The sequence below is a fragment of the Acanthopagrus latus genome, chromosome 12 (genome assembly GCF_904848185.1).
Source record: "Acanthopagrus latus isolate v.2019 chromosome 12, fAcaLat1.1, whole genome shotgun sequence".
Taxonomy (NCBI): Eukaryota; Metazoa; Chordata; class Actinopteri; order Spariformes; family Sparidae; genus Acanthopagrus; species Acanthopagrus latus.
The window spans coordinates 26,599,986-26,622,501 of NC_051050.1; the positions used below are offsets into that span (position 1 = coordinate 26,599,986).

General features: G+C 45.3%; 2 protein-coding genes and 1 long non-coding RNA gene across 8 annotated transcripts in view; 2 read left to right on the top strand and 1 right to left on the bottom strand.

Annotated features, from left to right (window-relative positions):
* The window catches only part of apc (APC regulator of WNT signaling pathway), a 32,766-nt gene extending 17,653 nt beyond the window's left edge, over window positions 1-15,113 (top strand). Inside the window, exons 2-17 of one of the 2 annotated variants that reach the window (XM_037118279.1) lie at window positions 874-1,029; window positions 2,938-3,025; window positions 3,140-3,362; window positions 3,526-3,634; window positions 3,790-3,903; window positions 5,939-6,001; window positions 6,638-6,688; window positions 6,783-6,869; window positions 7,005-7,182; window positions 7,298-7,498; window positions 7,640-7,735; window positions 7,825-7,964; window positions 8,050-8,127; window positions 8,531-8,647; window positions 8,770-8,984; window positions 9,085-15,113. In XM_037118279.1, the coding sequence (XP_036974174.1) occupies window positions 895-1,029; window positions 2,938-3,025; window positions 3,140-3,362; window positions 3,526-3,634; window positions 3,790-3,903; window positions 5,939-6,001; window positions 6,638-6,688; window positions 6,783-6,869; window positions 7,005-7,182; window positions 7,298-7,498; window positions 7,640-7,735; window positions 7,825-7,964; window positions 8,050-8,127; window positions 8,531-8,647; window positions 8,770-8,984; window positions 9,085-14,050 (6,861 nt within the window). In that variant the 5' untranslated portion in view covers window positions 874-894 and the 3' untranslated portion in view covers window positions 14,051-15,113. Of the gene's footprint in view, window positions 1-873; window positions 1,030-2,542; window positions 2,591-2,937; window positions 3,026-3,139; window positions 3,363-3,525; window positions 3,635-3,789; window positions 3,904-5,938; window positions 6,002-6,637; window positions 6,689-6,782; window positions 6,870-7,004; window positions 7,183-7,297; window positions 7,499-7,639; window positions 7,736-7,824; window positions 7,965-8,049; window positions 8,128-8,530; window positions 8,648-8,769; window positions 8,985-9,084 lie in introns of those variants that run through there. The other variant, XM_037118280.1, reaches the window with a different exon arrangement.
* A 121-nt stretch (window positions 15,114-15,234) lies between these two features.
* On the bottom strand, window positions 15,235-18,193 carry LOC119030579. 3 transcript variants are annotated; one of them, XR_005078335.1, is made up of 5 exons: window positions 18,068-18,182; window positions 17,090-17,197; window positions 16,448-16,574; window positions 16,095-16,250; window positions 15,235-16,007 (listed from the first exon to the last, which is right to left on the bottom strand). It is a non-coding gene; the product is annotated as an uncharacterized LOC119030579 (long non-coding RNA). The 3 variants fall into 3 exon arrangements; XR_005078334.1 differs by having other exon boundaries at window positions 15,235-16,250; window positions 17,090-17,200; window positions 18,068-18,193; XR_005078333.1 differs by having other exon boundaries at window positions 15,235-16,250.
* fsd1l (fibronectin type III and SPRY domain containing 1-like) lies at window positions 16,523-22,167 on the top strand. Of its 3 annotated transcripts, none has more exons than XM_037118288.1 (14): window positions 16,523-16,594; window positions 17,540-17,635; window positions 17,726-17,857; window positions 18,097-18,198; window positions 18,345-18,367; window positions 18,650-18,771; window positions 18,868-19,104; window positions 19,265-19,363; window positions 19,604-19,733; window positions 19,948-19,997; window positions 20,493-20,581; window positions 20,833-21,106; window positions 21,222-21,324; window positions 21,444-22,167. In XM_037118288.1, the coding sequence occupies exons 1-14, from the start codon at window positions 16,580-16,582 to the stop codon at window positions 21,466-21,468; spliced, it is 1,497 nt and encodes a 498-aa protein (XP_036974183.1). In that variant the 5' UTR covers window positions 16,523-16,579; the 3' UTR covers window positions 21,469-22,167. The 3 variants fall into 3 exon arrangements, with proteins under 3 accessions (XP_036974183.1, XP_036974182.1, XP_036974184.1); XM_037118287.1 differs by having other exon boundaries at window positions 16,525-16,594; window positions 21,236-21,324; window positions 21,444-22,166; XM_037118289.1 differs by lacking the exon at window positions 19,948-19,997 and having other exon boundaries at window positions 16,526-16,594; window positions 20,852-21,106; window positions 21,236-21,324; window positions 21,444-22,165.
* Window positions 22,168-22,516: the final 349 nt, after the last annotated feature.

Consider the following 22,516-nt stretch of genomic DNA (forward strand, 5'->3'; position numbering starts at 1 on the left):
CAACTCCATCTTGCAATGTGCACACACCATGATGTTGTCCTTAATTTTTAATTTAAAATGATCCCACACCTTCGACATCTTGTCTCTTCCTCTTATTACTTTGGCTTTGCTGCGTTTGCTCATTTTCACTGTTTTCACAGTTGTCGGTCCCGGCGTCTGCCATTCTGTACAGCAAAACTGTCCACACACGTTAGCCTGTTTCCCTCTTCTTCCGCTTTGTAGGGACGTAAGCACGTCGTGTGACACTAAAAAGAATTTGTGGGAAACGTGAGCCTTAAATTTAATTAAACAAGGCTTCGAGGCAGAGGAAATACGTCAATCATTTTTTGTAATTGAGTTATTCGAGGTACTCGAGGAATCATTGCAGCCCTAAAAAAACCTATTAAGGAACAGCTTGGATGCAGGTACTTTTTTTGTTAATGCCGCTGTATTATTCAGGAAAATATTAGTTAATGCTAGGTATCACTCGGGAGTCGGTATCAGCAGATACTGAATATTAAAGGACTCGGATTGGGGTAAAAAAGAACCTGATTGGGATATCTCTTATTATTATTATTATTATTATTATTGTTATTGTTGTTGTTGTTGTATTTATAGAAAACATGTTGGTTTGATACTAATCTGAATAAATGCTACATCATCGTTTTGAATGGATTTTTTTGTTTTGTTTTGTTTTGCCTAATCACCAATCATGAATGAAATTGCACAATATCACTGTTTGACCACATCAAACAGCCGTAACTACAAAGTGTTACAGGGTTCACCTGAATGATGTGCTGGTGCCAGATGAGGAAGTTTGTAAAGCAGTGTTTACAGGTCCAGTAGCAGTCTTGCAGTTCTACAGTGTGATGGTTCCTGGTTTGCTCTGTGCAGGTCAGTCGTGGGTCTTCCAACATGGCGGCAGCGTCTTATGACCAGCTGCTGAGGCAGGTGGAGGTGTTGAAGATGGAGAACTCTAACCTGCGTCAGGAGCTGCAGGACAACTCGAACCACCTGACCAAACTGGAGACAGAGGCGTCCAATATGAAGGTCAGTGTCAGACTATACAGTGTGGACTGGTAGCTGGAGAGGTGTCAGTTCATCCCCCAAGCACTGCTGAGATGCCCTTGAACAAGGCATAAAACCCCTTACTGCTCCTGGTGCCCTATATGAGTCAGCACCCCTCACTATAACACCTCTAGACTAATACATGTGTGTCTCTCTGGGTTATTGTTACCCTCTGTCTGTCTCTCTCTCTGTCATACTCAGTAGCCCCGTTCACTCTGCAGTTTGAATGTGGGGTAACGTAGTAAGTGTAACTGTCTTTAGCAACTTACATGAGGAAAAAATACTGCAGTTGTACACAGAGAAGTGACTGTCCTCCTGTCTATCCTCCCGACTCTGTCATGTTTCTGCCTGGAAAACGGCTCACCTGAAAAACACTTAAACTCACCAAGTGTTTGTGTTGAAAAACAAATCACCGTGACGGTAGCCCTCCTGAAAAATGTAAGAAATGTAACTTTGTCGCTTTCCGGGATGTTTGGTCACTACACATTATAACAGCATCCATATGATTTAAAAATTGTCTGTGGGTTTAGATTGACAGGAGGACACCTAGGAAACACCTTGAAAACACACAGATGTCATCATCATGACGTCACCGTCAGGCCTCTTTAGGAGCCGCTGTGCCGGCTTTCTGTGTGAAATACACAGCGGTTCGTCTTTAAGCTGGCGCTGCTAGGCTCTGTGTGAACAATGGCAGAGAATTGGTGAACCACCGCTGCGGCGATAATGCGGCGTCTCTGTGTGAAAAGGGCTTGTGTCTCTCTCTGTCTCTTCAGCCCAGAATAGACCTGTGGTATTTTCTACCAATCACGCGGCGCTCTGAGCGGCAGAATGAGCTCCTTGTTGTTGTTCTGAGTGAGATATTTGTGTGTTAGATGATCTTTGATGTAACGCAGAGTACGCAGGAAAGCTGTTGGAGTGAGATGTCTGTGTTTTCTACTCACCTTTACTTGCTCTTCTGTCTTTATTTTTCCATCTTATCTGTGTTGTTTTTCTTGTTTCCCGTTGTTGTTTTCCTTCTGCTCCCTCCATCTTTTTTTCTTGCCTTGTTTTTCTGTTTAAGTCTTTCTTTGTGTTAGTCTGGACCCTAACCCAGTGTATCCTTTTGTTGTTGTGTTGCTCCTGTCTTACTGTGTGCTTGCTGCCTTGGGTGAAGTGTTAACCCTGAGAGGAGAGTTAACTCTTACCCTAACCCTTCTTTTTGCATATTTGGTGTTTAGTTTTATTAAGTTTGACCTTTTCTGCTCTTATATTTCCTTTTATTTTATTTTCCATTTGACTTCTGCTTTTTGAACTGTTCAGTTTTAGTTTTCTGTTGATAGTTCTGTGTTACCATCTTATGGTCTGGTCTCTGTGTTTTTCGTGTCTTTCACTTGTAGTTTTCTTCTTTTTAATTGTTGCGTCCTTCCTCTCCAAACACACACTCACTTCCCGTTTCCTGTTTCCCGTTTCCTGTTTTGTGTCGTTGAGCAGAAAACACATATGGACAGTCTGAGAGTTGTTAGTTCCCATCATGTCGCTGTATGAACGCTGTCGTTTCATCGTGGTGAGTGAAGAGTCTTGCAGTGATTGACTGGGCGAGAGACATAGACAGAGAGAGAGAGAGAGAGACTGAGTATATATGACACAGTTTTGTGTTTATTAGTTTTTATTTAGTTTGTTCTTCTTGTGTTTGGCAGATTGTTGCTAGTTTTAACAACAACTTTTCACTATTATTGTTGATATTGTTGTTATTATAATTATTATTATGATTTGTATTGTCAGTGGTTGAAACACTGTCAGGAGCAGGTCTGTGCTCAGGATGTGACTGTGGCGCCCCCTGTGGCCTCAGCAGACAGCAGCGCACTGTGATGTCACTCTGGACCTTCTTTATTCTCCTCTTGCATCAAACAGGAAGTGCTGAAGCAGCTGCAGGGCACCATAGAAGAAGAGTCTGGAGAGGCGTCTGGTTCTCAGCTGGAGCTCATTGAGAGACTAAAGGGTGAACCGCACACACACACACACACACACACACACACACACACACACACACACACACACACACACACACAGTAAAGATGCACACTCACTAACCTGACTCTTGTTTCCCCTCTAGAGATGAGTCTGGACTCTGCAGGTTTTAAGCCCAGGTCGAGGGCTCCTCTTCCCCCTTCATCCTCCTCCAGCTCGGCCTCTTCTGGCTCTGGAGCTGCTGGAGGAGCTGCTGGAGGCTCTGGAGCTCCAGGCCCCCTGACCACCGCTGCCTTCCCTAGGAGAGGGCTGCCGTCATTGGGCAGAGACAGCCATGACCGCTGCCTGGAGGAGCTGGAGAAGGAGAGGTACTACAGAGTGTACTACTACAGCATTGATTATTGATATTGTCATGGTGTTGTATCAAAGGTAGAAGTTCTGTGTCAACACTAGTTTGTAGTTTTTGTCAGATTTTACATTTTATGGTCCTCTCTCTGTTTCTCTCTGTGATTGGCTGCTGCTCCCTGTCAGGTCTCTCCTATTGGCTGAGCTGGAGAAGGAGGAGAAGGAGAAGGACTGGTACTATGCTCAGCTGCAGAATCTTACCAAGAGGATTGACAGTCTGCCGCTCACTGAAAACGTGACTCTACTTTGATTTTTCTACTGAAAGTGCACACACATCTCTAAATACTACAGAACCCATGAGCATCAGCTGCTGTTGCTGCGGTGACAGTAACCTGATGAAAACTGAGTCACAGATGTGTCCTAACAGCTGATTGGACTGTGTGTTTTTAGTTCACTCTGCAGACGGACATGAGTCGTCGTCAGCTGGAGTTTGAAGCTCGTCAGATCCGATCGGCGATGGAAGAGCAGTTGGGCTCCTGTCAGGAGATGGAGAGGAGAGCTCAGGTAGGAACTCAACTGGAGTCTGTTTGATCACCTCTGCAGGGCTCCAGACTGCGACCAGTGAATTTGCCGGTGTTTTTTTTTTTTTTTTTTAACGCTGGAAGGGGCGAATCACAGAATCTGGAATCACAGGTGGCAGGTCAATGTGTGTGAGAGGGGGAGGGAATGGCACTGTAAGTGGCTAATGTGTGGAGGGTGGGGTCCTAAAGTTGTTCTGGGCAGGGAAGGAGAAGGTTTCACTTTCAGCCAACAATGACGAAACATTACCCCGCAGTTCCACCAGATACGTGTCCGCTGCGTTACGGCTCTGCCACGGCAACAGGGCTGATTTACTGTAGTCCATGAGTAAACTTCCGCCCTGCCCGGTCTGGTCTGCTGTGTATTTGCTCCGTCCCAGCTCTGGCAGTCCGAAGCCCTCCAAAACAGATACCCAGGACTTCTATTTCTAGTGGATGCAAGAACATAACCCAGCTGAATTTAGCACTGAGCAAACAGGAAGTCACACACCGAAACAACAATAAACTGTCCAGTTACTATATTACTATATAATATATGTGTGTGTGTGTGTGTATATATATATATATATATATATATATATATATATATATATATATATATATATATATATATATATATATATATATATATATGTATATGTATATATGTATATATATATATATGTATATATATATATATATGTATATGTATGTACATACATACATACATGTACATACATACATACACGTACATACATACATACACGTACATACATACATACATACATACATACATACATACATACACACTAATACAGTTGGACTACTTTCCACACTGCAGACATTTTATCCACAGGTTTGCAGGGCAACGTTGCGCGCGCGTCTGAGTTCTGCCACAAATTGTGCTCTGACGTAAAAAAAACTTAAAATCAGGCTTGGGTCCACGTTCAAAATTGCCGATTCTGATCAGTGGGAAAATGCCCATATCAGCCCCTATTCCGATCCTACAGATTGGATCGGGACATCCCTACGTGGCGCAATGCAGTCAGACAAGTATCATTCTCCTGGCAACCGTGAAACCCAGACTCGTCCATCAGATTACCAGATGGAGAAGTGTGATTCGTCACTCCAGAGAAGGCGTCTCCTCTGTTCTAGAGTCCAGTGGCAGCGTGCTTTACGCCACTGCATCCCACACTTCGCATTGCATTTGTTGATGTATGACTTTGATGCAGCTGCTCAGCCATGGAAACCCATTCTATGAAGCTCTCCATGCACTGAGCTAATCTGAAGGCCACATGAAGTTTGGAGGTCTGTAGTGATTGACTCTGCAGAGGGTTGGCGACCTCTGCACACTATGAGCCTCAGCATCCGCTGACCCGCTCCGTCATTTTATGTGGCCGACCACTTCTTGGCTGAGTTGCTGTTGTTCCCAATCGCTTCCACTTTGTTACAATACCACTGACTGTTGACTGTGGAATATTTAGAAGCGAGGACATTTCATGACTGGACTTGTTGCACAGGTGGCATCCTATCACAGTACCATGCTGGAGTTCACTGAGCTCCTGAGAGCGACACATTCTTTCACAGATGTTTGTAAAACAGTCTGTATGCCTACGTTCTTGCTTTTATACACCTGTTGCCATGGAAGTGATTGGAACACCTGATTCCAATTATTTGGATGGGTGAGTGAATACTTTTAGCAGTATAATATATTATATAATCAATATAATTGATTTACGGTGTGCGCCTCTAAATTCTGTGATTGTGCTCCTAAAATTTTCAATGAGGGGCCACTGTGCTCCTAGTAAAGAAAGCCCTGCTCTGAGTGAAGCTCAGAGTGACCATGACAACTGCTAACTAAAGGGTGGAGCCTCCACCTTATCTCGGTGGATGTGATGAACGATCTCTCCTATCATTAATGTCCAATTCAAACAGCTTCATCACAGCTGAAATATTTAAGTTTGAAGAAATGTTTTTTAATGTCAACATCGTGTGTGTGTGTGTGTGTGTGTGTGTGTGTGTGTCCGTCCGTCCGTCCTCAGGCTCGTGTGTCTCGTATTCAGCAGATAGAGAAAGACATCCTGAGACTGGGAGCTCGCCTACAGGTAACCTCACCTGTTCCTCATGTTTATAGTGACATCACAGACTGTGCAGTGAACTAATCAAAGCTCAGTGTAAGTTGATTGGTTGATGGAGATAAACAGCAGCTTGAGCTATTTGTCTAGTTGTTGCCATTAAACCACAGAAGAAGAAGACACAGTCGGAGAGCTCCAGTGAACCGTCAGACTGGGGTAGATTTCTGTTTGACTGTTTTAATGTGAGGAAGGTTGCAGGAGGACTTTTCCTGCTGTGCTCAGTGTAAATGTAACATTCCTCAGACCTGCTGTTTGAATCTTAAAGTTAACCTTTTAAGCCCCAAGCCAATTTTCTAGGGTTAAGGTTATGATGATTGACGAAGTTTGATGTTTAGTTGTTTATTTGAGTAGTGTTTGGGTCATAAAAACATGTTTTCTACACGTTGTAGCCCAGCTTCTGCTGTTTAATTTGATTTAAAATATGACTATATTCTTTCATAATTAGTGCAGTAGTGGCTGTGGTTGTTCTGCATGTCTTAAGGGTTAGGGTTAGGGGTTAGGGTTAAACCCCCAAGGCCTTAAGGGTTAAACGTCATTCTGATTGATTAATAAGTCGTTTACGTTTCTGATTAAACTCGTCCTGCGCCCTCCTCTCTCTCTCTCCAGGTGGAGGAGGGTCAGGGGGCGAGTGACAGTAGCGTACTGGCTGGAGCTCAGGTGAGCTTGCTGTCCTCTCTTCTTCTTCTTTACTTCTTCTTATTTTTTTGTTTAAGCTCTTGTTGTAATCTTTCTTTGTTTTTGCCTCCTTCAGAGCTCCAGCAGCCGATTGGACCACGAACCATCTAATGATGGGAGCTACTCGGTGCCTCGACGAATCACCAGCCACCTGGGAACCAAGGTCATAAATTGTGCCTAGCCTAGCAACCCTCTAAATACATACTTGGCTCTGTGTGTTTACGCTGTAAAAATGTACATCTCTGTGTGGAGATGATTTACACCGTAAAAAGGTAAACCTCTGTGCTGCCCCCTGCAGGTGGAGATGGTGTACAGTCTTCTGTCCATGTTAGGGACTCATGATAAGGACGACATGTCGCGGACGCTGCTGGCCATGTCGAGCTCGCAGGACTCGTGCATTGCCATGCGTCAGTCTGGCTGTCTGCCATTGCTCATCCAGCTGTTGCACGGCAATGACAAGGACTCTCTGTTGCTAGGTAACCAGTGTTTCTGCCCTTTTCTGTCACAGGTATCTCATAACACGTGCTTATGTTTCCCCATCTGCCCAGGTCATGCTGTATTCTCACCTGTGGTATGTCTCCTGTTGACTAGGTAACTCTCGTGGCAGCAAGGAGGCTCGAGCGCGGGCATCAGCGGCGCTCCACAACATTGTTCACAGTCAGCCAGACGACAAGAGAGGCCGTCGTGAGATCAGGGTGCTCCACCTGTTGGAGCAGGTACGTCATTACTGTGAGGCGTGTTGGAGCTGGCAGGAGAACCATGAGAGGGGCATTGACCAAGAGGAGAACCCCAGTGAGTGATGTCACACTGACCAGTCAGGGCACATGTCACATATCCATCACAGTTTTTTTTGTTTTTTTTTAATCTACTAAATACAAATTATATATATGGAATGTGTGTGGTGTTCTATACATACATGTGTTGTGTTCGTAGTGCCATCTCCAGTGGAACATCAGATTTGTCCCGCTGTCTGTGTCCTGATGAAACTCTCCTTTGATGAAGAACATCGACACGCCATGAATGAACTTGGTGAGTCTGAGTATCTCGTCTTGGAGTCTGGTTCCTGACTGGTTCCTGACTGTTTTTACTGGTTATTGATTCCCTCCATCTCTCTGCAGGTGGTCTGCAGGCAGTGGCGGAGCTGCTTCAGGTGGACTGTGAGATGTTTGGTCTGAGCAGTGATCATTACAGCGTCACACTGCGGCGATACGCAGGCATGGCACTCACCAACCTCACGTTTGGAGATGTTGCCAATAAGGTTGGAGGAAAACACAAACATGTTTAAACATGTTTATGCTACATTAATCAATCAGGTTACAGCTCTGTGTTGTTTTTCGTATCAGGCCACGCTGTGCTCCATGAAGGGCTGCATGAGAGCTATGGTCGCCCAGCTGAAGTCTGACAGTGAAGACCTGCAGCAGGTAAACTCACCTGTGTGTGCAGCTTGTGAAGGATCATGAGCAGATGTTATCATCAGCATCTAAACTGTAGTGCTGGTGGGACCCACAGAACCCACAGGTACCCTCTCCACGTACCTCTGAGGACAGGGTCATAAGAGAGCTCTGCCTTGTCTTTCAAGACGACTTGGCAGGTTAATGAGGTCCAACCGTCAAAACATTCTGAAATAAGCCCGTCTCCCAGGGCTCCACACTAAGAGCAGCAGTGTGACTTGTTAATATGTTTTGTTAGTTTGTTTTTCAATTGATCGTCTTGTGTGAAATACCAGGAGCATTTTGTTCAGTATCGTCTCACCAGCCTTTCCCTCTTCATGATACCTGTCTGCGGCCTCAGGACTCGCCTAATTCTGTTTCCATCTCATTCCAGGTGATAGCGAGCGTGTTGAGGAACTTGTCCTGGCGTGCTGATGTCAACAGCAAGAAGACGCTGCGTGAGGTTGGCAGCGTGCGAGCGCTGATGGGCTGTGCTCTCGAGGTCCAGAAGGTGAATATTGATAAGTTTGTTTCTATTTATCTTCAGTTGTTGTTGTGTCTTTTTAAACTCTGAAGTCTGTACTGAGCGTTTTCCTTGATTTCTCCTAGTGTATTTTTTTTCTTGTCCTTCAGGAGTCGACACTGAAATCTGTACTGAGTGCGCTCTGGAACCTGTCAGCTCACTGTACTGAGAACAAGGCAGATATTTGTGCTGTAGATGGTGCTCTGGCGTTTCTGGTGGGAACGCTGACGCATCGCAGCCACACCAACACGCTTGCCATCATCGAGAGTGGTGGTGGCATCCTGCGCAACGTCTCCAGCCTCATTGCCACCAACGAGGCGCACAGGTAAACAAGTGTAAACAAGTAATCAAACAGTGATAAGCTACAGTGTCCTCTGTGGAATAAATACTGATCATTCCCTCTTTTCCTGCCTTCTGCCTTGCAGGCAGATCCTGCGTGAGCACGGCTGCCTACCGACTCTGCTGCAGCACCTCAAGTCTCACAGTTTGACCATTGTGTCCAATGCGTGCGGGACCCTCTGGAATCTGTCAGCTAGAGACGCCAAAGACCAGGAGGCATTATGGGAGCTTGGTGCTGTTGGCATGCTGCGCAACCTCATCCACTCCCGGCACAAAATGATTGCCATGGGCAGCGCCGCCGCTCTGCGCAACCTGATGGCCAACCGGCCAGCGCGCTACAAGGATGCCAGCGTGGTGTCTCCGGGTGCTGGCGCCCCTTCACTGCATGCCCGCAAACAGAAGGCATTGTTCGAGGAGCTAGATGCCCAGCAGCTGTCGGAGACTTTCGATAACATTGACAACCTGAGCCCTAAGGCAGCACACAGGAAGGGGCGGGGCTGCAATGGTGCTGGAGGAGGTGGGAGCACAACACGCTCGTACGCCAACACACCGGTGCTGTCAAGCCCGAAGAATGGAGATGGATCAAAGAGGACGAGTGAGGAAGTGGCATACGCTCGGCCAGTGTTCCCACCTAGCGTCCGAGCATCCAGCGACAGCCTCAACAGTGTGACGAGTGCCGATGGCTACGGCAACCGCGGCAAGACTAAACCATCAGCAGAGCCATTCTACTCATCAGACGAGAGTGGAGCCAACAAGTGCTGCGTCTACAGGAAGTACCCTGCTGACCTGGCACACAAGATCCGCAGTGCAAACCACATGGCGGACGACGATGGCGCAGAACTTGACACACCAATCAACTACAGCCTGAAGTACTCTGATGAACAGTTGAACTCTGGGAGACAGAGTCCAAGTCATCGCGGCGGAATCGAGAGCGATGAGGATGAAGAACAGGATGCCAGGCTGAGGAGAAGGAATGACTGCAGCGACTCAGCAACAACCAGTGGCTGCATAGCTTCTGGCCCCCCGCCACGCTACGTTGTTGCCACAGCAACATCAAACTACAGTGGTGACACTACAGGCGAGCAGCCAATTGACTATAGCCTGAAATATGGTGCAGACGCTGCCCGTAAACCTCTGTTCAAACCAGAGGAGACCGCTGCCCCCTCTGCTCCTCCTCCCCCATCAGCCTCTGCCAACAAGCTCCGCCCCCCTCAATCCTCAGCTAATCGGGTTGTGCCCAAAGGCAACCAGGAGTCAACACAGACATATTGCGTGGAGGACACACCCATTTGCTTCTCCAGAGGCAGCTCGCTGTCCTCGCTGTCATCAGAAGAGGAAGAGGAGGACGGTGATGTCATTGAGAGGAGGAGGAGAGGTGGGAGTGTCATCAGCGGCTGCGGTGGCAGTAATGATTACCCGACCCTTCCTGTCAGTGAGAAAGACGCTCATGAGCAGCAGCAGAGGCAGCAGAAGGAGGCGGAGAGCCAGACCGCCACTTCTGCAGTTCCCTCCACACGAGGGAGACGAGGTCACCACCACCACCACGGCCACGCCCATCACCACCATCACCACCACCATGTTACGTCATCCTCGGGTGCCAGGACTCCCAAGAGTCCTCCAGAGCAGCCGTATGCTCAGGAGACGCCACTCATGTTCAGCCGCTGCACATCTGTCAGTTCCCTCGACAGCTTCTCCACTTCGTCTATCGCTAGCTCTGTGCGCTCAAGTGAGCCTTGCAGTGGCGTGCCAAGTGGCGTGGTCAGCCCAAGCGACCTGCCCGACAGCCCAGGACAGACGATGCCACCAAGTCGTGCCAAAACGCCACCACTGCCACCATCAACACAGAAAACAAAGGAGCAGGAAAAGGCCAAGAAGAAGGATGAGGAGGAGAGCAGCGCAGATGTCCTGCTGCACTTTGCGACAGAGAGCACGCCACACGGCTTCTCCAGAGCTTCCAGTCTGAGCGCGCTCAGTCTGGACGAACCGTACATTGCAGCTGAGATGAAGAAGAAGAAAGAGGAGGATGGAGGTAACGAAGAAAGTGGGCAGGAGGCGCCAAAACCAATCCTCGATGAATCGGATGACGACGATGACATCGAGATCTTGGAGGCCTGCATCAACATGGCCATGCCCAAGTCATCACGGAAACCAAAGAAACCACAACAAGCAGCACCACGGAAACCCAGCCAGCTTCCTGTTTACAAGCTCCTCCCACCTCAAAGCCGCACCCAGGCACAGCCAAGGAAGGATGTCCCGCCGCCAGAAGAGGTGCCCAGAGTTTACTGTGTGGAGGGAACACCGCTCAACTTCTCTACTGCCACTTCACTCAGTGATCTCACCATCGACTCCCCACCCAATGAGGAGGCGGCAGCAGTTGTTATATCTGTAGGCCCTCCTACCTCCACTCAGGGGAGGCGGGCTGGACTTCCTGAGGGCGAAAACGGCGATGATATCCTTGCAGAGTGTATCAGCGCTGCTATGCCCAAAGCCAAACCGAGAAAACCAATCAGAGCAGCAACAAACAGCGAGCACCACCAAGCTCCACCTCTTCCCCCACCTCTTCCTCCCCCTGCCCCACCTTCTCTCGTCCCGCAGCAGCAGAAGAAGAAGCCGACATCTCCTGTAAAGCCGATGCCCCAGCGGACATCATATAGTATCACCACGGCAACAGCAGCCAAAGCAAAACCAGGGTTTGCTTTTGATTCGCCGCGTCACTACACTCCAATAGAAGGCACACCGTGCTGCTTCTCACGCAACGACTCGCTGAGCTCACTCGACTTCGATGAAGACGATGGTGGAGAGAAGGATGAAGAGGAGAAGAAAACAAAAGAAGAAGAAGGAAGGAAGAGGAAGCAGCAGACAGCGGCTGTTTTCCCTCGAACTAAACCTGCCACCAACCCTACAGCGACGGATGAGAAGCAGAAGTTTGCCATCGAGGACACGCCCGTCTGCTTTTCCAGAAACTCCTCTCTCAGCTCGCTGAGTGACATTGACCAGGAGAACAACAACAAGGAGTTTGCTCCACCACCACCAGCTGAGCAGCAAGATGGAGGAAAAGTGAGGAAGAAGTCTCCTCCTCCTCAGGCAGAGTCAAAGCCCCGCCCCCCAGCAGCCAGTGGCTACGCCCCAAAAGCGTTCCATGTGGAGGACACACCTGTCTGCTTCTCCAGGAACTCGTCACTCAGCTCACTGAGTATCGACTCAGAGGATGACCTGCTGCAGGAGTGCATCAGCTCCGCCATGCCTAAGAAAAAGAAGAAAGCAGCCAACACCGTCCCTGCCGCTGTTGCCAGTGCACTTCCTATTTCCAAAACTGATGACGGCATACTGGCTGAGGAAGAGCCTTCAGAGGCACCAAGAAGCCCTGCCTCCCCTGACTCTGAGTCGTTTGATTGGAAAGCTATCCAAGAAGGTGCTAACTCAATTGTCAGCAGCCTGAATGCTGCCGCCGCTGCTGCCACATCACTATCCCGCCAACCATCATCTGACTCAGACTCAGTCCTGTCCCTAAAGTCTGTGGGCTCACCATTCCGTTTACCAGCAGCCAATAGCAATGCAGAGGGAGAAGAAGTGGATGGAAAGGAGTTGAAACGGGGGGCGAGGATCTTGAAGGGGGGAGAACACACCACGCTGGAGGCCAAGAAGAAGAAGGAGGAGGAAGATGATGAGGAGGCAAAGGCGGTGAGAGGCGGGAAGAAAGTGTATAGGAGTTTGATCACAGGCAAGCCGAGGGCGGAGCCAGCAGCCAGGGGGCGGAGCAAACCCCGAGCAGCAGCTGTGGCCAAAGCTCCAGGAAGCAGCGATGGCCCTGACAGAGGAGGCGGGTCTTCTCGGGATTCCACGCCGTCCCGCACTTCCACCACAGCCAGTCAGAAAGGAGGAAAGCTGTCACAGCTGCCACGCACAGCCTCTCCAGGAAGTGCATCATCATCATCTTCATCGGCCTCCAGACAGGCTAAACAGAGTGCGGTGTCAAGGAGTGGTGGCGGCATTCCAAGGAGCGAGTCGGCATCGAGGGTCAGCGGCAGTACGGCTGCCAAGAAGCAGAAGGCAGAGCCGGAGAAGCCGGCGCTCGTCCGTCAGTCGACCTTCATCAAAGAAGCTCCGAGCCCAACACTGAAGAGGAAGCTGGAGGAGTCTGCAGCCACCGTGGCATTAGATTCACCTACCAGCCCTGACACACCGCTCCCATCAGCAACCAGAAGACACGACGTCAACCGCTCCCAATCTGAGAGCCCGTCACGGCCACAGGAAGTGACATCATCTCGCTTCAGTCGCACCGGCACCTGGAAGCGGGAAAATGGCAGTGGAGGGGGGGGGGGAGGTGGAGGGAGTGGCAATAAACATTCGACATCATTACCACGTGTGGGGACGTGGAAGAGGACAGGAAGCTCCTCATCTGTGTTGTCCGCGTCATCAGAGTCCAGCGATAAGGGGCGGAGTGAGGAGGAGACCACCATGAGGTCGAAGGGAACATGGAGGAAGGCGAAGAGCGGCAGCGGCGATTCATCAACAGGGCGGAGCTTGACCAACAAATCAGAAGATGTGTGGGTTCGCCTGGAGGACTGTCCCGTCAACAACCCGCGCTCGTCCTCTTCCTGTTCAGCCCGCTCTCCCACCGCTGCCAATGCCCCACCTGTCATCGACAGCCCTGCCCCTTCAAAGATCCCCTCCTCCTCCTCTTCCTCCTCCTCCAACCTCAACCTGCGCAGGAGCTGCGAGAGCCTGGATGACAAGCTGCCACCACCCGAACGGCAAAAACAATCACAACAACAACAGCAGCGCAGTCAGCAGCGCAGTGGTGCTGTAGCGGCTCGAGTCAGCCCCTTCAACTACACCCCAAGCCCAAGAAAGAGCAATGCTGATGTCACCACCACCGCCACCCCAACCACCACGACATCTTCATCAACGACCCCCACACGGCCTTCACTCATACCCACTCCTGTCACCAAAAAACGAGAGCCGAAGGGTGGAGAGGGTGGTGGCGGCAGCGGTGGCAGTGGCAGTAGCAATAGCGGTGAGCGTGGCTCGTACATCGTGACGTCAGTGTGAGACGGGAAACGGGAAGAAGAATTTGGAAACAGTTGGACACAAAATGGCTGCCCCAGTTGGGACAGTTGATAAAATGGAGGAAGTGTAAATATGTGTTTGTGTGTTAACGATCTGTACAGGAAGTCTGTATTTAAGTGCTATTCCCGCCCCTCGCCTCCCTCCTCTCCCCTCATTGGCCCCTCTCACCTGTCAATCAAGCTTCTTTATTCAATGAGAGAAACTTTAAAAATGAACTTTTTATGTTTTTATACCACTAAAATGTGTAGCGCTTAGCTCCGCCCCTCTGCCTGTGTCCCTGCATGGCCCCTCCCCCTACCTTAACGATGACAGTTACCACGGTGGTGGTGATGGTGATGATGATGGTGGTGTTTCTGCTAGCTGTAGCGTCTGAGCTCATTCTGCTCTTAGGGAAGTTTTTTGTTTCTTGAATTGAGTTTGGTTCTGAAAGCAGATTTTTGTCCTGTTGCCGAAGTTAATTTATTTTCTCCACATGGAGAAAAATGACCCTTGATCAGTTTATTTCTCAGAATTTGAAAACTGTGATCCAAGTCCAAATTAAATCAAAATGCTTTTGTCTGTTTCAGTTTTTGGTTCTAATTGACATATAAAAAGTTTTGTGAATGGAACATTTTCAGTTCTTCTTTCTGTCGTCAGATGGATGTAAAACACGTTTTCAGAACCAGACTCAAAATCTTCATTTCTGTCAGAGAGGGAAGTTTTCTGCTGACTGAACTGTAGAAATTGAAACGTGTTGGAGGAAGTTTGAGTCGGTCCTTTAATTTTAGGATACATTTTGAGAAATTGTCTGTTGGCTTAAAACTTGCCGCTCTGTATCGCCTTGGAAACAAATAACACTGTAAAACGTAAGTTATTGCTGTAAAACCTTAAAACCTTCTAACTTTGAAGCACATAATTTAAAACAAAAGATTTTTGCCAAAAAGTTTCCACAGTGTTTCTTCATGGCTGTAACTTGATTTTCACTGTTTTTATGTTGAAGCTGGAGGAAAAACTTTTAGGTGAAATGTTAAACAGAACAATAAAATTCAACATTTTAGCTGCAAAACAGCTGGTTCCTGTTTTTATTTGCGAGTTTGGGCGGCAACGTTTTGCTTTGATGTTGTTGAATGTGTGAATGGATCTCCAGGTCTTGGCAGTGTGGCGGGATGTTAACGACAAAGTTTAAACATTAAAACATTTGTAATATTTTTAAAGGGGTAAAAATCTGTGAGCTTGATCAGAACAAACATTTTCTTGTCAGAGAAATTGACAGAATCTGAATTTGACTCAGAACAAAGTGACTTTGTGTTCGAGTCATTTCCTCTTAAACTTTCAGCTGCTCTGATATTTATTTTTGTCTGTTCTCTCAAGAAAATTACACATTTTCAGAATTCAATTAAAAACTTTGCTTCATTTCAATCTGAGAAAAATAACTTTTGAGGAGGCTAGAAGTTCATTTCAAACTGAATCCAAAGGAAAATGTAGTTTATTTGTTGTGATCCATGGAGGGAAGCTGATACTGTGACACTTCAGGGCCTCTGTAGATCAGCTGATTGAACCATACTGAGGTTGTGATGATTGTTCGATCAACTGATCAATAACCTTCCTCATTTCTGTTCAGTTGGAATAATCCAGAGTAAAATATTGATCAACTCTGTTAGATTAAAATGATTTTGTGATGACACAATGAGCCGGCGACGTAGACCAACAGGTTAAAAAACATGCAAATCTGGAGGCGAGTTCAATTTCAGATACTTGGACAATAAAACAATAAACTTCAGATATAATCAGAATGAAAGGTGCTCCTACAAGCCCAACTCCATCAGGTCAGGGTTCGGTGTATGTAAGGTTTTGGGTTTCAAGGAGTTCCAAAACAAACACCGTTTCCTCAATAGAATGATGTGAAGCAGCCAATAAAATACAGCAGGGCCTAAACGGAGCAGAGCTTCTGTCTGGTGATCTGAGGGGACAGATTCAGAATGAGGGTCAGAGCCACCTGTGACTTCCCCCACCTCTTTTAAGCCTTCACAAAAGGGCGTCCTCACACTGTGATTGGCTGAGAGGGGAACGCCCCAAACAGCTTCCACTCCTCAGTCAGAAGTCAGTCTCCCCACAGGTGATGAAGGTGACATAGACCAACAGGTGAGTTTCATCAGAAGGTGAAAAAGAAGGAGACGAACGTTGATGCTGTTGATCAGATTTCCTATCAAACATGACATCATGTCATATACAAATAAAGTTTGACACACAGTGGAACAAAATAGTCTGCTAACAATCCCATAATGCAATGTGTATTTGTATAGGTGTTGTTGTTGTTAGTAATAAGCTTTTATTGTGATAAATTCGAATCAAAATAACACATTAGCACTGTGACGATAATCTTTATCTTCAGACTCTTACTTTGACACTCCAGAAAGGAAGTGTTGCTGTGATGTTGTGCGTGACTTCACTTCCTGTCAGTGCCTCTTCCTCTCTCCCTCTCTCTCTCCCTCTCTCTGTCTCTCTCTCTCTGTCTCTCTCTCTCTCTCTGTAATGGACACTCAGAAGGTAAGGATGATCGACTGATGATCAGTAACATCTGATCAATTAGCTGAGGGCAAGTCACATAGACAACACATGAAGGAGAAAGAGAGAGAGAGGATTAGCTCGCTGTTAGCGCCTCTCCGGTCGAGTCAGCTTCACTTTGAATGGAGGATTTACAGATAAGACTCTCTCTCTCTCTGGTCGAGTCAGTATCAGAGTGACAGTCAGCTGGTTAATGTTTTATTTTTTATCTCAAACTTTATTGACACAAACAAAAACCAAAGATGTTTCAGTGCGGTCACTCGACCTCCTTTATTCTCTACGTAACTCTACCTCTCTCTCTCTTTACATGTGGGAATTAAACATTCATCAGAAACAGAATATTAATAAATATTAAAGCAGTTTTAATAGAACCAGTCCTGATCGCAATACTCTGAGGTATTACTGCAATACTTGTACTCATGATGAGTGATTGTGACAGTGAAAGGGGAGGAGTTCACCAGTCAGGTGTGTTCCTACCTGTATCACCATCCATCCAGAGTAATCTGATTACACAGCTGTGTCATGAACCTGTTTGGCCTTCAGTCTGTAGTTTTACAGTGTAACTGCATCATCAGTGACCTACTTCTACTGAAGCAGAACGAGAGAGAGGGCGAGAGACATTAACAATGAATGAGAGAGGGCGAGATGTGAGGCTGACTGACTGTAAAGGATTGTTTCTGAAGAGTTTTCTGTTAAATTAGTTTTTCATGCTCAGATTTGACAGTGTACTTCACCAGTTCAGTCATGACACTAAAACTGTGACACTGTAAATCTGCGACACTGTAAAACTGCTGCATCAGTTGCACTTTATTTTGTACACTGTAAAATGACCTGGAACAATTTAATCTGTTACACTTTAAAATAAAATAAAATAAAATAAAAAAGAATACAACTAGTTTCACACAAGTCTGTTTGGGTGTCACACAGGAAGCCCTGCGCAGGATCATCAGCACATTATCCAATAAGAATGAAGAGCTTCAAAACTTCCTGGAAACAGTTGACAGCACACTGACAGGACTGCAGGTCAGCAGCTGATTGGCTGAGAGGGTACTGAGGGCGGGGATTAAAAAGGAAACTAGAGAAACTAAAATTAAACATTATCTGTCCAATCAGGAGGAGTCATGTAAGGTGATGTCTGAGCTAGAGGCGGAGCTTCAGCTTCTCAGCTCCACCCTAGATGACAAGGGGGCGGAGCTGTGTGGCATCATTAAGGAGGAGACGCAGAGGAAAGAGGCGGAGCTTCAGGTAAATATTATTCACTAGTTCCTCCCCATTTTGTTTTCTGTCTTACTTCTTTGTATTTCATTAATTTAACATAAATACTTTTGTGGTAAAATCTTCAGATGAAGTTTTATAGTCTTTTGAACACATTTTGAACATAAATGTCTCTAAAAATGAAATGTTTTAATGATTATATCATTTTTGAACAGTGTCTCCTCTTTGTTCTTTTCTCACCTGTTATTAATTAATATTTGGTGTTTCAGACGCAACTGTCGGAGGGAAAGTTCGCTCTGCTGTCGTGTGAAGAACTGCTCGAGTTTGCCAATCAAACACTGACGATCACCAATGAAGAAGAATTCCTAAAGGTCGGAGGGATGAGGATGAATAGATCAAATCTTGTTGGAAACAAATTCATTTTAAAACAAACTTGAACTAGCTATAAACATAAATACACAACATTCCATTAAATAATTTGATGTTCAAACTTTGTTTTGTCCGTTTTGTTTCGTAGGCGGCCAAACAAATCAAAGAGAGGTTAGTTTACACCTGAATCCGATTTCATGTTTATGTCATTTTGTGTATGAAGTTCTGTTGTCACATTAAAATTTTAATTTTGTTTTCTGTTTTTTTGTTTTTTCAATAAAATTGTATTTCCTGCTTGATTTATGGAACATTACCACAATTTTCAAACTAATCAAAGTTGAGAATAATTAATGAATCACAGCTCTGATTTGATGATTGACATGTAAACCCCGCCCCTTTAACACCAAAATCCCACCCCATTAACACCGTAACCTCACCACCTACCATTGCCAGGGTAACAATGGCTCCAGCGTTCCGGCTGACGACTCGCCCTGCGGTGTCGGAGAACATGTCGCAATTTACTGTTGACTTCAGTGTGGAGAGGGCGGGGCTTCAACGACTTCACTTCCTGCCTGGTGTGCCACGCCTCTTCTTCATTTCCTTCCTCTTCTCCTCGAATTATTGATGTTTTTTGTTGATGATTCTTGTTTCTTTTGTTTGAATTGATTCAGTCCCCAGAGCTCCAGAGGTCGACATGTCCAGATGCATCGTCCGTGACAACAACATTATGGTTGCCTGGCGACCAGCTGGCGAAGATGACAGTGATGGTGACATCAGTGTCAGTGGACCAATCGAACGCTATGACCTTGAATATAGAAAAACAAACCAGGAAGGCTCGCTGAGAGCTGCAGGAGAAGCATGCTGGGAAAAGATCTGTGACATCAGAGAGACTCACGTCAGCATCTCAGGTGAGAGGTCATGAGACTGGATACGATGCTGTGTTTACTGCTAATGCTGGCATAACGTGCTGAACTAATGTGATGAATGTGTTAGCATGATAATGTTTGCTGTTAGCATGGCTGCAGTTTTATTTAATAGCGAAACACTGAATTAATTTAAATGTTTCAGATCTAAAGTTCGACTCTCGCTTTGTTGTTGTCCGAGTACGAGCGAGAAACAAAACGGCCGCCGGTGACTTCTCTGAGCCTGTTGCCTTGGAAACCAGAGGTGAACACAGGAATGACTTCATAAATACATGATGGGACTGTGTGTTACTGTATGTGTCCAGTTAAATAGGTACCCTGAGCTAAAACTAATATCTGACAACATAACAAACACCTGCTGTGTAAAGATCAATAAAGTGATCAGACACCAGACTGAACACTGGTGACATCACAGGTGGGGACTTCACCTGCCACCTCTTCCTCTTCTGTTGTTACAGTGTTTATTCTTCTTCTTCTATTGCAGCGTATAACTTTGGCTTTGACGCGGCGACGGCTCATGCCGAGCTGAAGGTTCAGGGCGACACAGTGACCTGGGAGCCACAGGGGGTCAAAGGTCATGACCCTCGACTGAGAGGAAAAGAGAATAAAAGCAGGTGAGGACATGTGTCATTGATGTCATCAGAATTTAAGGATATATATTTTATATCTCTGACATCATAGATCATTGTACTGCAGTGGCTTCCTGTTTACGTAATTGATTACATTTGATTGGATGTTTCTGAAAGTGTTCTGATCTGTTGATTGACAGTGAGAGTGACTGATCGGTTTCACATTCACTAAATTCTCTGCTGCTCTTTGTTTTTTGAGATTTTTGACCCTCTGCAGTCTCCATACTGCATCCCCTCGAACTGCTTCAGGTAGAAACTGTCATCGCTAACTGGTTGCCTAGCAACCACTATGTCACCAATCACTTTCCATCCACCATTTCTCGCTTCACATCACTGCTGACATCACTGCTGACATCACATCAGTTTAATAAGATGTTTTTATTGATGAATATTTGTTTTTTGTTGTTTCCTCCGACAGCTTCCTGTTTCCTCCAAATTAAAACAGTTTATGTTTATATTTGTTTAGATGACTTTGTGTAATTGATTTTATTTATTATGATATATTTTCATGTAATGTGTCGGTACAAATTAATTCTGTTGCAGTTCTATGAATATATAAATCTTTTAAATTAGTATTTATTGTTATTGTATTAAATGCTGTGATTTATTCACATTTTTCATCTTTCTCTTCACTGCTTCATGGCTTTGGCACGACGTCATTTGCTGTTTCATCTTGCTGTTTTTCCAATTTGTTTTTGGGATTATACATTTTCTAATTCATGTTTTTATTTTGTATATTATTAGTAGCAGAAGTGCCACGCCCTCGCCTAATAAGACAGCAGGAAGTCGAGCAGGACGTGACCGATTCGCTGGAGAGTCGTACACAGTGCTCGGTACTGCAGTAATACTTCATATGATATGATTGCAGTAATGCTAATGAATGTTGTATATTATTAAAAAAGAATATGATAACAGGAACACATATTTCATCTGAATGAAAGACTTTTATTTCATAGGTTCCAACAGGAAAGAATGGCTTTTATTTGTTAAATATTTTCAAATGTAAATCTAAAATAATCTTTAAGTGATTTTATTTTATTCAATATAAAATCAGATTTTTGCTGCTTTTTAAAGAACATTTTAGTTTGTTGTCTGTCTCCAAGGTGACCAGGAGATGACGGGTGGCACGTATTACTGGGAACTCCGCCCCCTGGTGGACTGGAAGTCAATCAGTGTGGGCGTTGCCTACCGGGCTTCCCTTGGCCGCTACGACCAATTAGGGAAGAGCGCTGGTTCATGGTGTCTCCACGCCAGCCAATGGCTGCAGAGCTCGCTTGCTGCAAAGCACAACAACCGAGCAAAGGTGCTGGATTGGCCGCTGCCTCAACGAATTGGAGTCTACTGTGACTATGACAACGGTACCAGTGAAATTATTTTATTTTGTGATTTTATTGTGTTGTTGTTTATTGTGTTCAGTGTTGCTGGTGACAAACTGTTTCATGTTGCATGTTTTTTCTTTAACCTGAACTTCAGCTGACGTGTTTCAGGTGATTTATCCTTCATCGATGTTGATCATCTTCGTCTTCTTCACTCCTTCAAAACAAAGTTCGGCCAGCCGCTCGTCCCCGCCTTCACTGTCAGTACTGCAGTAATGCTACATCATATATTAAATTGTATACCTCATCTAACACTACATCTCATACAGCGCATTGCGCATGTTATTGCTGTAATAACAGTAGTAAAACTGTGTTGCAGGTTTGGTGTGGTGGTATCACCATAATGACGGGCCTGCAGGTGCCGAGCTTTATGGGTAATTTCCTGTCAACCAATCGGAGCCTCAGTAACCTGTCTCAGTAGATTGGTCTCCTCCTCCATCTGTTTTTAATTTATTGTGTATTTATAATAGGCTAATTATCATTAATTTATTTTTGTATATTTTAACTTATTTTTTCTTAAATTGAAATGATAAATAATAAAATATTGTAGACATATATTAGTTGTGAATTGTTTTCAATATTATTTGAAAAAAAAATCTTTGTTTGAATCTGTAATGAATTAAGGAAATATATTGATTGTTATTGTCTTCTCTTACTTTGAAAAGCCATAGCTCAGTTTGAGTGCTTTTGTTGTGAAGAGGTAGCTTCTTAGACGAAATGTGTGTAACAGGAAAACTTTTGTTTTTAAATGACAGCATATAATTATCAGCAAAGAAAATGACATGTTCTGTTTTATTTTGAAGGATGTCACAAGATGACATTTAAAGTTTAAATAAGAATGATTTTTAGTTTGAAGATAAATGTTGATACATTTTATTGTCAGGTTCTTATCTGACCTGGAAACTGAAAATATCACTGTTTATATTTATTGATCCATTGCATGTTTAAATGTCTGACCTAAAATCAGCCCCAGTTCAATGTTTTATAAGTATTTTGATCTGTCAAAATAAAATTTGGAAATAAAATGAAACAACCTCCGTGTTCTGTTTCCAGTTCTGAAAGAGTGATTATAAAATAAAGCAGGTTCTTTCTGCAGATCATTTGCTCCATCAAAAATGTGCTGATTGGTTGTTTCTTATAAATAAACACATAAATAATAATGAATAATCATAATTTAAATGATGATAATAATAATTAAAATGGGTCACAACAAAGTGTCAGGCAGTTTGAAGGAAAAAATGCCAGAAAAAACCATTGTGATCCACTTGTAATAAACACTTAACTAAAATGGGTCCCGGTTCTGATGGGTTAAATAGAGAGTGTGTGGGGGAGGGGCTGAGGAGCTTGTCTCCATGGCAACAGAACAACAGAACAGAGAGAGGGAGAGAAAAA